General features: G+C 39.8%; 1 protein-coding gene across 1 annotated transcript; it reads left to right on the top strand.

Moving 5' to 3' along the window:
• Window positions 1–2,669: 2,669 nt before the first annotated feature.
• chadla (chondroadherin-like a) lies at window positions 2,670–13,845 on the top strand. The gene is made up of 9 exons (XM_036565494.1): window positions 2,670–2,840; window positions 5,235–5,429; window positions 5,909–6,064; window positions 6,382–6,527; window positions 7,926–8,164; window positions 9,818–10,071; window positions 11,823–12,515; window positions 13,030–13,196; window positions 13,509–13,845. Exons 1-9 carry the CDS (start codon window positions 2,670–2,672, stop codon window positions 13,843–13,845), a joined length of 2,358 nt encoding a protein of 785 aa, XP_036421387.1.
• Window positions 13,846–15,445: the final 1,600 nt, after the last annotated feature.

Here is a 15,445-nt window from a genome sequence, read left to right as displayed (position 1 = left end):
GGAGAAAATGGATGTGTCAGTGCCTGAAATCTCTGTAAAAAATGGCAAATAATCTGCTCCGCTTTAAAACAACAATCATATTAACTTAAAAATTGTTAACTGCCTGTTTTAGTATTTCAGGTTCACTGAGTGTAACATTGATGTAAGGAAATGCGCAGAGAACTTTAAGAATGGCTTTACTGAAGAATCATCAATGTTTTTTTCACTTGCTGCCTGTTACACTGATTTCTTATTTCGTTTCTTATAGTTTAGTTCATGACACCCAATCAACAATGCTGAATCGCTGCATGTTTGTTGATGTGTAAATCTTTATGTTAAATAAAAAAGTAACTGCACATTTTACAGGTTAGTTAAAAAAATTCTGGGTGATGATCTGCCAGAGTATATAATGCCACAGTGAACTGTGCTGAGCCCCAGATCTTTACATGCTCAACCAACGTATTTTCCCATCTGTATCACTATATAGTGGAAGGAAAGGGTTTATCTGCTTGTAAATTTCCACCAGGTGCATGATGGGAAATAGACTCAAAACTCTAGCTGCAGTCTTGCAAATAGTGACCCTACAAGATCCTCAATCTTAGCAAAATAATAGTCTGTGACTAAAAACTGTGACATTGTCTTCAGATGTGAAAGGGGGGCCGGTTTTAGTCTTTCAAAAGTCTTTACAAATTCTTCTCAAAGTCTTCTAGTGTATGGTTAGCATACATGTAATTTCTTCAGGCCTTTTCTCAGTCAAGATGTAAGGCCACAGCCAATGCTGGAATTCCCAGTGTGTTTTAGTTGGTTACTGTGAGCTTATGTATAAACTCACAAACATAAGCACAATAACAATCACAGAAACTATATGATATAAATCTTTGTCCTTTAGTAGTAATATTAAATTTTGATTTCATATAGCCAACTCAGGAATATTTTCAAATTTTGACTGTTCACAAATAAAAAAGGAATCAATAAACAACTTATTTACTCTTGCTTTTTCAAAACTGAAATTAAATTAATTTAAATTACATAGAATTGAATTTGTCTATTTTAAGATAGACGTTAGAACTCTGAATTCATGTACTCTACACCATTAGAATGAATAGTGGCAATTAAGGTATTTTGTGAAGCCAAGGGTCTCTTCCTCTCCCTCTCCCCTCCCCACCTCTTTCTGACTTGCTCTCTTGCATCTCAAGTCATTCAACTTCTGCAGCACTGAAGGAGCCGCACAAAAGGTATGTATATATTTCTCTTTCTAAGATGTTTAAGGTTAGAGACGGAGTGAGAGTTTGTAAAATGCCTTATATTAAGGTCATTAAGTTCAGGTGCAGAGTTTAAACCTTAATGCTGTTAATTTCTCAAAACAGATTTGGTTGGAACTTCATAACAACTAAAACTAAAACTCATGAATGATCACACTTTAATGGCTTTCATTCACCTGCTCATTTTTGAAACTTGCAACTTAACTCACATTGACCAATGTCCTGCTACATAGAAAATAGAACACATTTTTAAGTGTTTTAACTTAGTTGTTCCATAAGAAGTTGCCTATTGTGTGGATATGCAGGATGAAAGATCCACAGTTCTGCCCAGCCACATTCACTCTACTGAGAAATGTGTTACCTTGGTGTTATAGTAGACAAGGAAAGTGATTCAGGCCAGGAGTCTCACTCAAACCCAGACCACCTTTCACATACATGCCACTAATACTGCATTCTACTTTATCGTGTAAACTTTGCTGCACTTCACTTAGATACTTTTATACTTTTAGATACTTTATGCAATTATTATGTTTGCTAGCAGCCGCAGAGCTGAGCTATACTAGCATTAATCACTAACACAAGTGATGTTTCATGTTTTAAACCTTAACCTGGAAGTGCCTTCCTTGCGAGTTTCTTTGTAAGGGTCTTTCTCCTCTTCACTCTCTCCTTTTTAGCTCTTTTTTTCTCTTCCTTCTGTCTCTGCAGCTCAGGTAAATATATTGTCTGTAAACATAGAAGAAAATCAGCGAATGACTCATCTGCACTGAGAGTAAAAATTACCTCACATAACCTTCTACAGGACACAGAACAGCTATCATGTTGTGACTTATTATGATGTACCATGAATGTTGTAATAATTTCCCTGAAATGTTAAAGGATAAATATTTTAGTATTCCAGCCACAGTGTTTATGGAGTTAATTTTTTGGCAAAAGTTTCAAATAAATATATAATAAGATAATAAGAATTACATTTTCCAAAGATATTCAGTTTATTTACTCCTTTTTTTGGCTAGCATTTTGCCAGGTCTTGCTTTTGTTTTTTTTTTCTAGGAGCGTATTTTGCGATTTTGCATTTGGAAACTCACTTCTGCTTCTCAAACTTTCTTTTGCTTCTGAATTTTGTGAGGTGGGAGGGTCTTAGAAGAAGGTGTTGACCTTAACCCCCAAATGGCCAGGCCCTGTCAGCAGGCCCAAGATTTTATTACATACTTTTATTACATCATATGTAAAGAAAGACTGCAGAAGCAAAACCAAAATAACATGTTTGCAATCTTGCGGTCTCTTTCTACCACAACCTTGGAGCCTTATGGGACGTCATTTTTGTGCAGTATTTTACCCTTGAAAATGGCTTTTTTTAAGGACAAATTTTCTGTTTCTTACTTAGAAACAGTTCACCGACATCCATGTTGTGCTCATTTTTGCTTATAGATGCACCTGATGAAGTCTGTGGCCATCCTGTGGCTGACAGCAGTGCTGCTTTTGTTGCCCACACTCACGCAATGTGGGAAGTGCCCTCGTGTCTGCACCTGTGACAGCAAAAAGCTCACTGTATCATGCACGGGGAAGAACCTCACCCAGGTCCCGGCCACCATTGATGAGGTTCTTTTCACTGTTCTCTCACCATCTCACCAGCCACTTTATTAGAAAGCCCTACCTTGTGTTTCCACTCTCTGCCCACTTTAAGTGCTCCAGTTATCTTATACGTCGACTATATTGATGTGCTCTAATTGTACATATGCTAATTATGCTCTAATTATACATTAGCAAGATGGAGCTACAAGCTGGGGGTTTCTAATAAAGTGGCCACCATCTTTGACACACCACATGGCCAAAAATATGTGAACATCCCTTCTTAATGGGTGTTTCAGTCTCCGCCATTGTTAACAGGTGCATTAAAATAAGTATACATCCAGCCGACCTCTATATGATGAACACTGGCAGTAGAGATAGCCCAGATACAATACCAGTATCAGTACTGGACTGATATCGTCAGAATCTGCTCAGTTGCTGGTGGGAAGATGAATGAATCATATTCAATTCTGTAACAAGTGTAGCTTGAAATAGAACAAACATTGCGAGCTCTTGTATTTAGTGAAGTTTTAGTTCTGAATTATTAGCAAAGGCTTCTTTTTGTTTTGTATAATCAGAGTACATTGTTCCAGAAGATCTCTGATTTGTGTAAATACTTCTCTTTTAGCAGGGAACTCAAGTGTTACAACACGGAGACAGCTTCTTCACCTTCACCACAGTTGTAACTTGTTCCAAGAAATCTTCCCAGCCAATTGTAACATTTTTCATAATGCTAACAGACACAGTTTGCACAAGAACATGTTTTGCAGCATTAATATTGTAGCCTCGGCACAGAGGAAAAGAAGCAGAGTCTGCCATTTTCTGTTCAGGGAAAATGCTCTTTATTGACCAGCAGAACAGAAACTACTCACACATGGGGGAATAGGGGAAGGTCACCAACACCCAAACACCACACAAAGAGGGTAAACATTTCATCACACTAGTTAACCTATAACAGTACATGATAAACCCAAAACAAACTGCATGCACATTTCAGCTTAACAATCAACAACATTTACCCACTTTATTTAAACTAAGTAAAGGCTGTGGAGAGATGGACAGCATTATGTGAGTCCTCTACATGCTCTCTCTGCTCTCCCTGTTGGCCCAAACCTTAGGTTCAGTGGTGGCGCCACAATATCTAGAACTTGATTTATTTTTTATGTAACCTTTACATACACACCGATCAGGCATAGCAGTATGACCACCTACTTGTTTCTATGCTCATTGTGCATTTTATCAGCTCCACTTACTATATAGATGCAGTAGTTCTACAAATACAGACTGTAGTCCATCTGTTTCTCTGCAACATTGTTAGCCCTCTTTTACCCTGTTCTTCAGTGGTCAGGACCCCCATGGACCCTCACAGAGCAGTTACTATTTGGGTGGTGGATCATTCTCAGCACTGCAGTAACACTGAGGTTGTGGTGGTGTGTTAGTGTGTGTTGCGCTGGTCTGAGTGGATCAGACACAGCAGTGCAGCTGGAGTTTTAAAACACCTCAGTGTCACTGCTGGACTGAGAATAGTCCACCAACCAAAAATATCCAGCCAACAGCGTCCTGTGACCACTGATGAAGGACTAGAGGATGACCAACACAAACTGTGCAGCAGCAGATTAGCTATCGTCTCTGACTCTACAAGGTGGACTGACAAGGTAGGAGTGTCTAATAGAGTGGACAGTGAGTGGACACAGTGTTTAAAAACTCCAGCAGCACTGCTTTGTCTGATCCACTCGTACCAGCACAACACACACTAACACACCACCACCATGTCAGTGTTACTGCAGTGCTGAGAATGATCCACCACCCAAATAGTAACTGCTCTGTGAGGGTCCATGGGGGTCCTGACCACTGAAGAACAGGGTAAAAGGGGGCTGACAAAGTATGCAGAGAAACAGATGGACTACAGTTTGTAATTGTAGAACTACAAAGTGCACCTATATACAGTAGTAAGTGGAGCTGATAAAATGGACAATAAGCATAGAAATAAGGAGGTGGTCATAATGTTATGCCTGATCGGTGTAAATATGAGTATGCTTATGAATTCATACATTTTAAAGTGGACATATACACTGGAAGTATAATAAATAACAAAAACAAAAGTGTCTGAACACTTGATTTCCCTCGCTGTAACCAATTTAAAGCTCAATAGTTGGTCAAATTTCTGCTGCGCTAATTAACTGTAGGTACTATTAATGTGAAGTGGAAACATCTAGGAGCAACAGCAGCTTAGCTGCAAATTGGTAGCTTACACAAGTTCATAGAATGGTGCCACAGAGTGCTGAAGCACAAAGGTTTTTGAATGAGATGTTCAGCAAGCCCTAATGGATGTGTATGTTAGGGGGTCCACTTACATTTGGCCACAAAGTGCAGATAAGGAATTCTCTCAATACCAGCCTCTTAATGATCACAGTCTCATCACAGATAACAGTGAAGTTGGATTTGAAGAGGAACAACCTGGGGGAGTTGGTGCGGGGAGAGTTCACACACACACCATACCTCACACACCTGGGCCTGCAGGGCTGCAGAATACACTCCATACAAGAGGGAACCTTCAGGGGTCTCTCACGCCTCGTTCAACTCGACCTCACCAACAACAACATTGAGATCCTTCCCCAGGTACGCATCTATGAAGGTGTTAAGGTGTATGTGCTATATGTTTTTTCTTCTACATGTACACTATTGTTGATAAGTTTGGAATCACTGTTCAAAAGTTTGGAATCAGTGTTTTCAACAATATAAAACCAATCTGGTTTCAGATAAATGTATAATATGAATTCACTATGCTAATCCTGTGCAATTTTTTAGATTTTAATCAATTATCTGAAAGCTAGGAAGCTGTAAAAATTAAGAAATTCTAGATGTGTCCAAAATGATACACAGCTTTAGGTAATACTAAAAATGTCTATGAAAGCTGTAAAGCATAGGAAATTAAATTAGAATAAAAATAATTTTTTTTATTATAATTTATACCACTTTATTTAGTCTAGTGTGTGTTTGTCTAGTTCCACTTACAAATCAAAAAACTGCATCTCTCTCTCTCTCTCTCTGTCTTTCTCTGTCATTATTGCCTTGTCTCTCTCTCCTTCTTTCTCTAGGAGTCATTTGATGGCCTGTCATCGCTGAAGCAGTTGTTCCTGGATCGGAATCGTATTGATGAGATCAGACCAGGGGCATTTTCTCAACTGGGATCACTGAGCCTCCTGTCTCTCACCCATAACCAGCTCATTTATATCCCCAATATGGCCTTTCAAGTATGTACTCCAATACTTCCACAAATCTACCAGTACACTTCATTCAAAGCTTCTTACAAAAGTGGTGCATAGCTGCAAAGTGCAGCCTAAAATCAGTCCTGGTTTATAGGCTGGTTTATTCAGATATTGGTCTCCAAAACAAAGAAATTGTGAGATATTTGTGTGTTTTCTTTGGTGACATTCCCAAAAATATTTACCCCTTGAACCCTACGCTCATTTCTTCATCCCTCAGACCCCTTACATTTTGTTATATTATCTATATATGTATTTCTTGCTGTAACATTAAAGTGACATCTCTACCTCTTTCTGTCTCTCAGGGCCTGTTGAATCTACAGTCGTTGCGTCTGAACCATAACTCTCTTAATAATCTTGAGACTGAGGCCTTTGCCAGCCTTCTCTCCCTCACCCACCTCAGTCTCAGTCACAACGAGCTTCAGTTCTTCCCCACTATCACCATGACCAGGTAACTCTTCTCAATATGACCATCTATATCCTGCCATGACCAGGTAATTTCTCCCACTATGACCAGTCATAACCTGCCATGACCAGGTAACTCCACCCACTATGACCTGTTATCTCCTACCCTGATCAGGTAACTCCTCCCATTATAAACAGATCAGGTAAATTCCCCTATCATGACCAGGGAACTCCTCCCAGCTTGACCAGGTAACTCCTCCCACAATGACCAGTTATCTCCAGTCATGATTAAGTAACTTCTCTTGGCACGTTCAAATAAATTTCCCCACAATGACCAGGAAACTCCTCCCACCATGACCATGTAACTCCCCCTTCTATAATCAGGGTACTCCTCCCACCATGATTAACTAACTCCTGCCACAATGACCAGGTAACTCATCCCTGCATTATCAGGTAACTCCTGCAACCACGATCAGGTAACTTCTCCTGCTATGACCAGGTAACTCCTTCCACCATTACAATGTAACTGGACCCTCCATTACTAGTTAATTTCTCCCACCATGAATATGTAACTTCTCCCACTATGAGTAGATAAGTCCTTTCACTATGATTAGGTAAGTCCTCTTGCCATGATCAGGTAAATCCTCCCACCCCAATTAGGAAACTCTTTCCACTGTGACCAAGTAACTACTCCCACAATGATCTGGTAACGCCTCCCAGAATGATTAGGTAAATCCTCCCACCATGATTAAGTAACTCCTTCAACTGTGACCAGGTAACTCCTCCCACAATGATCAGGTAAAACCTTTCACCATGAGTGAGTAACTCCTAACCCAAGAGCAGATGAGTCTTTGCACCATGATCAAATAAGCTCTCCCACTGTGACCAGGTAACTCTCACAATGACCAGGTAACTCCTCCCACAATAACCAAGTAACTCCCACCAGGACCAGGTAACTATTTCCACAAATACTGGGTAACTCATCCTACCATGATCAGACAACTCCCACCATGACCAGGTAACTCCTTCCACAAAGACTGGGTAACTCATCCTGCCATGATCAGGTAACTCCCACCAGGACCAGGTAACTATTTCCACAAAGACTGAGTAACTCATCCTGCCATGATCAGGTAACTCCCACCAGGACCAGGTAACTATTTCCACAAAGACTGAGTAACTCATCCTGCCATGATCAGGTAAATCCCACCAGGACCAGGTAACTCCTCCCACAGTGACCTGATAACTGCTGAATTAATTCTGAATCACACTTAAATATTTAAATTGAATTTTGGTGAAATTAGAGATTTCAAAATGCATCAAAAAAACTCTTAAAGTATTGTAATAAAATGAAATCCATTATGTGGATATATAAGATAAGATAATGTTCTTCACTTCCTCTCTCTCACTGTCTCTATCTGTCTTTCTCTCTTGCTGTTTCTCTCAGACTAGTGGGGCTAACCCATCTGGATTTGAGCTTTAACCCCATGACATTCCTGGGTGAGATGAGTGTGTCAATGCCCAAACTCACGCACCTGTCTATGGCGCACATGGCCCTGCAGGATGTGTCTGCAGCAGCACTGTCTCTCTCTCCACTCCTGTCTCGCCTGGACCTGAGTCATAACCAGCTACACTACCTCCAACCATTGATAGGAACTGGACAGCTCCAGACCATCAACCTCACCGGTAACAACACAACATACATTTCTTAATACTTACAGTACCACACACCAAATTACTGTTGGTTGGTGACTGATACAGGCTGCTTATTCAGTAGAGGTAGGCTTAATGTTACAATCATTTAAGCACAGTGTGATATAGAAGTTAAAATGTCATTGACAATTTTACTGTTAACTTGGTAGGCCACATTGCTTGGCTGAATTCATGTGGTACCAGAGAACATTCTAGGTGGTAATATGTCACAAATGGTAAACTCCAGTTTTTCAAGAAACTTGCCCAGGTTTACTACTAGTTTTGACTTTGTTCGTTATTCATGCAGCTTCCTTGTGGGAATCTGAATATCGACTGACTGAAAATGAAACTGTGCTGGAAATGTTCTGCTTTACTGAAACATGGTGTTGCATCTGGTTTTAAACCACAATTAGAGAGGAAGCCTGAGAGAAACAAAACCTGAGAGAAGAGAGCTGCTATATGAAATTAGAAAGCAGAGCAATATAAAATTTAAATGTATTCACGACTATGAGTTGTGGGTATTTCAGCTGGGTATTCCACATACTGTAATAAAAGCATCCAAAAAACTAAAAGATATACATATATTTACACCACTATGTGCATACTGTATAATTGGTAGCCACATCATTGGATACATCAATCAAATTTGATCATTACCCAGTATTAGGAACTGTCATTAAAGTAGGCCAAAACATCCCATTATACACATACTAAAAATGATGTAATTTCACTATAGTGTTAACTAGTAGACTAGCTATTTTATCTAAATTATGTGGTTCCCACCACTAAGTAACTAAGTAATTTCTTACACTCTTAGCAGGTAACCCCTATGACTGGGTAACACTTTCCACCATGAGCAGGTACCACCACCTCCACTGTTGAAGATTTTGTAAAACAAGTTAACTGATTGTTTTCTGACACATTCAAACACAGTTATTTCACATTCATTCAGCTCTTCTTTTGGCTCTGGAGAAACTCTGAGAACACTTGAATTGTGCATTGTGACAATTCGGCGCTTTTTCTTTTTCTCCGCTTCATTTTTTTTCCTAGCATAAGGCCACTATTTCTTTAAGCTACACTACGTACGTTTTGGGGATTTGGAGACCTCTTTGGTGGAACTATGTAATTGCATGCAACTTGAGGAAGAGCATTTTGTAATGTTGTCGTGCTTCGGATGAATCTGATTTTTAAGAAGTTCTTTAGAATATTAAAAGAGAACCAAAGAATGTGTCTGCCAAGGATGTAAGTGAATACTATTGTCATCATATGTTCTTCAGTATAATGTTGATTTAGCATTAGAGACCTAAACATCGAACCATATCTTCGTTTTTAGTCTGTGCTTATGATATTAATACGTAAAGCTGTATGATGAGGCTTGAAAAACTCCTACAAAGTCTGGCTTGACACCTCTGAGTTTTAAATTATTATTTCAGGCTTTACACATGACTTGCATCAGCGCACACGCACCATATTTTAGAGTGTTTTTTCTTCTGATTCAGTAATGCTACTCCTTTCATCTTACATAGTGCGTGCTTTAAAAACCTCAGCTCCTCCAGTCTTACGTCACTGTATGTTTGGTGCTGACTACAACAAAAACTGAAAAAGACTGCTACAACAATAGCTTTTGTAAATTTCTTTTTATTTTAGCTAATCCGGTGCGGTGTACATGCATGCTGCTGGACCTACGCGTCTGGGCACGGGATGGCGGGGTCAAACTCCAAGGAAACTGCGCTGGACCACCGCACCTTTCAGACGAGCCACTAGAGGGTGTGCTGGAGCAGGACCTGCGCTGCAGGAGACGGGATGGAGGGATGAAAGAGGAGGAAGAGGAGGAAGAGAGGACTGTGACCATTACTGAGCCAAAGAGGAAGGACAACTGCCCTGAGAACTGCCTGTGTGAGGTGAGGGTGTGAGTGAGAGGGAAAGAGAGAATGTGAGGCTTTCAGTGGGAGACAGCATGAAGATATGGGCCTCTCCTGAATGGTGCCTGAAGTCGAGTTCTCGAGGGTGCTAGATTTAAACGTGTGCGTTTGGTACTCACGCAAAGGACTATAGATTTAATATAACAAATTAAGTAAAGAAATAATCCTTTTTAATGATATGATCTGATTAATTTAGCAAAAGTTGTTCAGATTTGTGTGGAGGCAAGCATATTAACCAAAAGAATATATAAAATTTAAGATATGGACAGTTGCCTCATTCTGCAGGCCCCAGTGACCAATGGAAATGTTTAATTCATATAATCAAATAAACTAACATGAATATTAGATTGACTAGGACGCTGTTGGCTCTCTGTATGTGAAAAGTTGTGGCTCTATGTAGGGCTGCTAGTGAGCAATGATGGGGTGAAAGGGGAGGGCTTCTGTAACCCCCCCCCTTTTCTTAACATAAAAAAACAGTACCATTTAAACACAATAAAGATACTTTTATAAATGATAACCTGCTTGATCACCAATGAAGATGAAAATCTAGTTTGTTTCCCGTTTAGTAAATCACATTTCCATGCACATTTCTAAATATATTCTGTCAGTGTTATTGAAGGAAATATATGCATAGAGCAAAGACCGTGGGACCCCCAAAGCAAGCAGGAAATGCATTTTTTGACTACTGCAAAAAGAAGTCAATGGGTTAAAATAGCTCATTTGTTAATGTATAGCTCTACAGTGGCAGCTCATTGGCAAGATAAATGACCTGATTAGCTTCTTTTCTGCCATTTTGGTCAGACAGCTGTAAATAGACCCCAGTGCTCTGATTGGTCCTAGCCAGTATTTCACAAAATTTAGGGTGAGAAATCACTGCTGAGTTCACCCTGATGTGGTCTTTGCTAAGGCCTGCACTAAAAGCAAATAGTGGGCACTTGTAAGTGCCCCTTATAACACCAAAACAAGAAATAGAAAAGGTGGAAAAACAGTTAAGTAATTGTACTTTACTACTATACTATAGGTAACTGTACTTTTAGTATAGATATTATTTTGGAAGTACTTATATTATAAAAGTATTATAAAAATATTAAACGTGTACTTTTACTCATTTACCTTTTTTTTTACATTACACATAAAACATATTTTTAAGGCACATTTTTAAAGCACATAAAGCAGGGAACTGGGAGGCAAAATTAGTACCCAAATAAAAATTGTTTTTTAACTTTACCACTGTTCCTAACATTTCATGTAAACTCAGAAGACACGTAGTTTCACTGGTTGTTTTTGATAGTAAATAAAAAATATTTGCATTGTAGATATCGTAAATCCTGGTTCCTATCAACACCCCTGTAAAGAAATCTGAGTGGTTAACCATATCACATCAGAGTATTCATTCTGAATAATTTTGTTTACACCTGAATTTTGCAGAAATTTCGAAAAATCTGTGGAAATCCCCTTTAATGTCAAGTGTAAACAGGGACAAAAAGACTCGCTTGAGTGGTTTCTGACTCTGTATTACACCCTGTTGTCTATATAAATGGACAAAAGTACAGACAATACTCAGGCTTTTTATAAATACAGTGTCAGAAAACACATAAGCAAGTCTACTGTGCAAATTAGATGTTTCTCTAAACTTTCAGTAGCACCATGAATCATGCTTTTTTGTTTCTCTATCTCTCTTTCTATGCTTTATTTCTCTCTCTATCTGTCTTTCTCTCTCTTTCCACTAGCCTGAGGCTCAGCATGTGTCTTGTGAAGATCGTGGCCACACCAAAGTCCCCCGTGGTTTCCCCAACAGCACCCACTTGCTGGACCTGCGTGGCAACCACTTCCACTATATCCCTGGCAACAGCTTCCGTGGTATCCCTGAGGTAGTGTCCCTGCACTTGGATGGCTGTAAGATCCATGAAGTTGAGGCTGGAGCTTTCCGTGGGTTGAAGGGGCTCATGTACCTCTACCTGTCAAACAACGAGCTCTCTTCTCTGGACAAGGAGGCCTTTGCTGGAGCGCAGCAGCTCATGTACCTCCACCTGGATGGAAATAAACTCACCCACTTCCCCTCTGCAGCTACGCTAGCACACATTCCGAAACTACTAGAACTGCACCTGGAGAGAAACCTCATTGCTAAGCTGGAGCCAGCAGGGCTTCTCCAACCAATCCCCATGCTCCGAGGACTCTACCTTACCAATAACAGCATCTCCACTGTCTCAGCAAAGGCTTTAGACCCTGCCACAAACCTCGAGGTCCTACATCTAGGAGCCAATCAGCTTACAGATGTGCCAAATGGTTTGTTAGGCCATGCCCCTCTGTTGGCTGAGCTCCATCTCTCAAGGAATCCAATTCGCTGGATTGGTCCAAAGGCATTTCAGGCGGTGGGAGGGAGTCTGAAGCATCTGTACCTGGATGGGCAGGGGCTGAAGAAGGTAGGGTGCATATGTGACACACAGCTGAATATAGTCTTTTTCAAATGGTGTAAAAAAAAACTAAAGGCATTACAAGGAGTTTGTAGACCAATGAGCCAGTTCCAGAAACAGCCTTGCATGCCTGAGCTATGATACTGCCACCTCCATGCTTCACAGATTAAGTAGTGTGCTTAGTATCATTTGTAGTCCATCTCCACATTTTGTTCTTCCGGTCACTTTGATAGATTTATCTTGACCTCGTCTATCCACAAAATGCTGCCCCAGAACTGTTCTGGCTCATTTTGTGAATTTCAATGATGAGAGGTGTGAGACTTGTAGTTTGGCTATTGTAGTCATTCTAATCTTCTGCAAATTACATGTTTTGACATGTTCACCCCTGCATTCTGTAGACTGTCTTCTAATTCTTTGGATGTTATTTTGATGATGCTGTGTCATGCTCATCTTTTGATCTTGAATACAGTTTTTTAAATATATATAAAAAACATTATTCCAATATTTATGCTTCTCACTGTAGCTGAGTCAGGAGGCTCTGGCTGGATTGGGTTCATCTCTACAGTCTCTTGCTCTGGAGGACAATCAGCTGGAGCAGCTGCCTGACCTTTCACCTCTGACTGGACTGCGACACCTCACACTGGACCACAACCCTCTAATGTGTGACTGCAATCTTCTGCTGCTCTGCAGGTTAGGCACACATACTGGGCCATTTCTAAACATTTGGGGACCACCAGTCATGTTATATTCATTCATTGTGTCATAAATGCTAAGTTATGCACAAAAAATGATATATACGGATAGTCAAATCTTGGAAACTATGTTGTCTATTTAATGAAGTAATTAGATATTGAATAAAAAAAATATATATTTGGGTACCCAAATTCAGCATAGGTACTCAGATACAGTCCACTTCAACTGGCGGTGCCTAGCAACACTAAAATTGCTAAAATAACCCACACTGGCTCTCTCTCTCTCTCTCTTTCTCTTTCTCTGTCTCAGATGGATGGAGCAGACTGGTCTGATTATGTCTGCAACGTGTGGCTACCCTGCTGAGCTTCATGGTCAGAGTGTCAGAGAAGTGGACATCTTTAAGAACTGTAGCACTGAGAAACCTCATGCCATCACCAACTCCACCAGCCTTATCAAGACCCCAAAGTCCTCCAAATCCATGCTCACACTACTGAATGGAGCCACAACTAAGCCTTCCAACACAAAAAAATCCAAACCTAAACCAACCAAGAACAAGCCAAGGGTGAAACCATCAGTAACTGAACCCAACAGGCCCCTAAAATCAGCTCTGAAAACCGCACAGAGAAAGAACAAGAAGAGACAATGATTCCAAAGGACAAAAAGTCTTTCTTAAGATTCATACTCAGCTGTCACTGTGTCTTAAGATGTCTTAAGATGTCTTGACAGTATTTATAAGATGTCTTGAGACATTTTTTTATGCCAAGACGTCTCAAGAACGTCTTAAGACGTATGAGTGAAGACATTGTCTTTGTCTTGAGACATGAAAGTTAACGTCTTAAGACAAAGAAGTAATTATTTTGTGTGTCTTGAAGACGAGGCATGACTTAAGACATCGCTCTGTCTTAAGACATAGAGATGTTGTGTCTTAAGACAGTTCAGTTGAGACCAAAGAGTGGTCCATTACAAAAAGTCCTGTGGTATGAGTGTGGTATTCCTGTGATACTGCCAAACTGAAAATTACTACTGAGGATTACCAGGATTACCACAGCACTGCCCAATGTACAATATAATGAGAATATAACTATATAAGAGAGAATATAAGTATGTCCTCAAGAAACAGCCTCCTGTAATGTTACGGTTTTTGTGTGATATTACTAAAAGAACATTCACTAAGGTTTTACTTGCTGTACTTTTGTGATTCTTTTTTTTTGTATGTTTTGTTTTTTGATTATTGCAGAAATGTGTTTACAGTGGCAAAATAGCAAAAGAAAAAACCAATTCTTAAACCATTTACGTTACCTTAAAATGTTTAAACTCATTTCCTTATATCATTGAAGTTCATGGTAGAATAACTTTTAATTTGTAACATTTACCAAAGGAGATAATCACAGTCAGTCACAGCCTTTTGCTCATTTGCAGAAAACATGCTATGATTAAAACAACATTGATCTATTTTCAAATGTACAACTGTAACCAGAGACAACAAGCTAGGAACCAAGATAAAACAACTTTGAGCTAATAGGAAGTAAATGTACTTAACAGCTAACCTGAGTACTTTAGAGATCACATACCACCAAAACTTAATGCAAAAAAAAGCACTTGGTTCCCTCTCTTCAACATCTACACTTCTGTTTATTTTCTTAAGCAGATCAGGGCTGCCCAAAGTTAGACTTAGAAAACACGAACAATAATAAACAAATGTATTTAAGTAGTAATATATAAAGATCTATATTGTTTCACCACGTAAAATTACATAATAAACAGATTTTTGTTTAAATGTCCAACTTCATACTTTGACTTTAATATATTAAGACATGGCCTCCAGTGATGCTGTATGATAATGCTGCACAGCTGTCGTATGTATTTCAAGGGTTTGCAGTTTTCTACTCTGTGTCTAGATTAAAAAAACAAACAAACAAAAACAAAGCAGCACAGTTCATTCAGTACAGCAGAGCCGTGCGAACCAGAAAAAAAGCTCTATGGGAGGACAAACAAAAGACTGGCGGGAGTTTAGACCAATCAGAGCGCGGGACTCCGCCGCTTGGACGTTCGGTTTTGAAGCGCGAGCGCTCTCCGCCGTTCCTCCGTTTAAAGCCAAACGCGGCCGTTACAGTGAGCGGGTCTCTCAGGTCGCTACCGCGGGCTATCGAGTTTGTTTAGCGAGTGTTAAACCTGATAAGACTCTCTTACACTCCTTACTAAGACAGCGCCGCCTGTCGGGTGACGCTTTCAGCTCCCAGAAACGA

This window comes from Colossoma macropomum, unplaced genomic scaffold (genome assembly GCF_904425465.1).
Source record: "Colossoma macropomum unplaced genomic scaffold, Colossoma_macropomum, whole genome shotgun sequence".
Lineage (NCBI taxonomy): Eukaryota > Metazoa > Chordata > Actinopteri > Characiformes > Serrasalmidae > Colossoma > Colossoma macropomum.
This window is presented reverse-complemented; position numbering and strand designations above follow the sequence as displayed.

Bases quoted from the DNA above. Each gene is read 5' to 3' on its own strand.
- chadla (XM_036565494.1), top strand. From the start codon at position 2,670: ATGCACCTGATGAAGTCTGTGGCCATCCTGTGGCTGACAGCAGTGCTG. The intron at 2,841-5,234 runs GTTCTTTTCACT...GTCTCATCACAG, and splicing joins TCCCGGCCACCATTGATGAG to ATAACAGTGAAGTTGGATTT. The intron at 13,197-13,508 runs GTTAGGCACACA...TCTCTGTCTCAG, and splicing joins AATCTTCTGCTGCTCTGCAG to ATGGATGGAGCAGACTGGTC.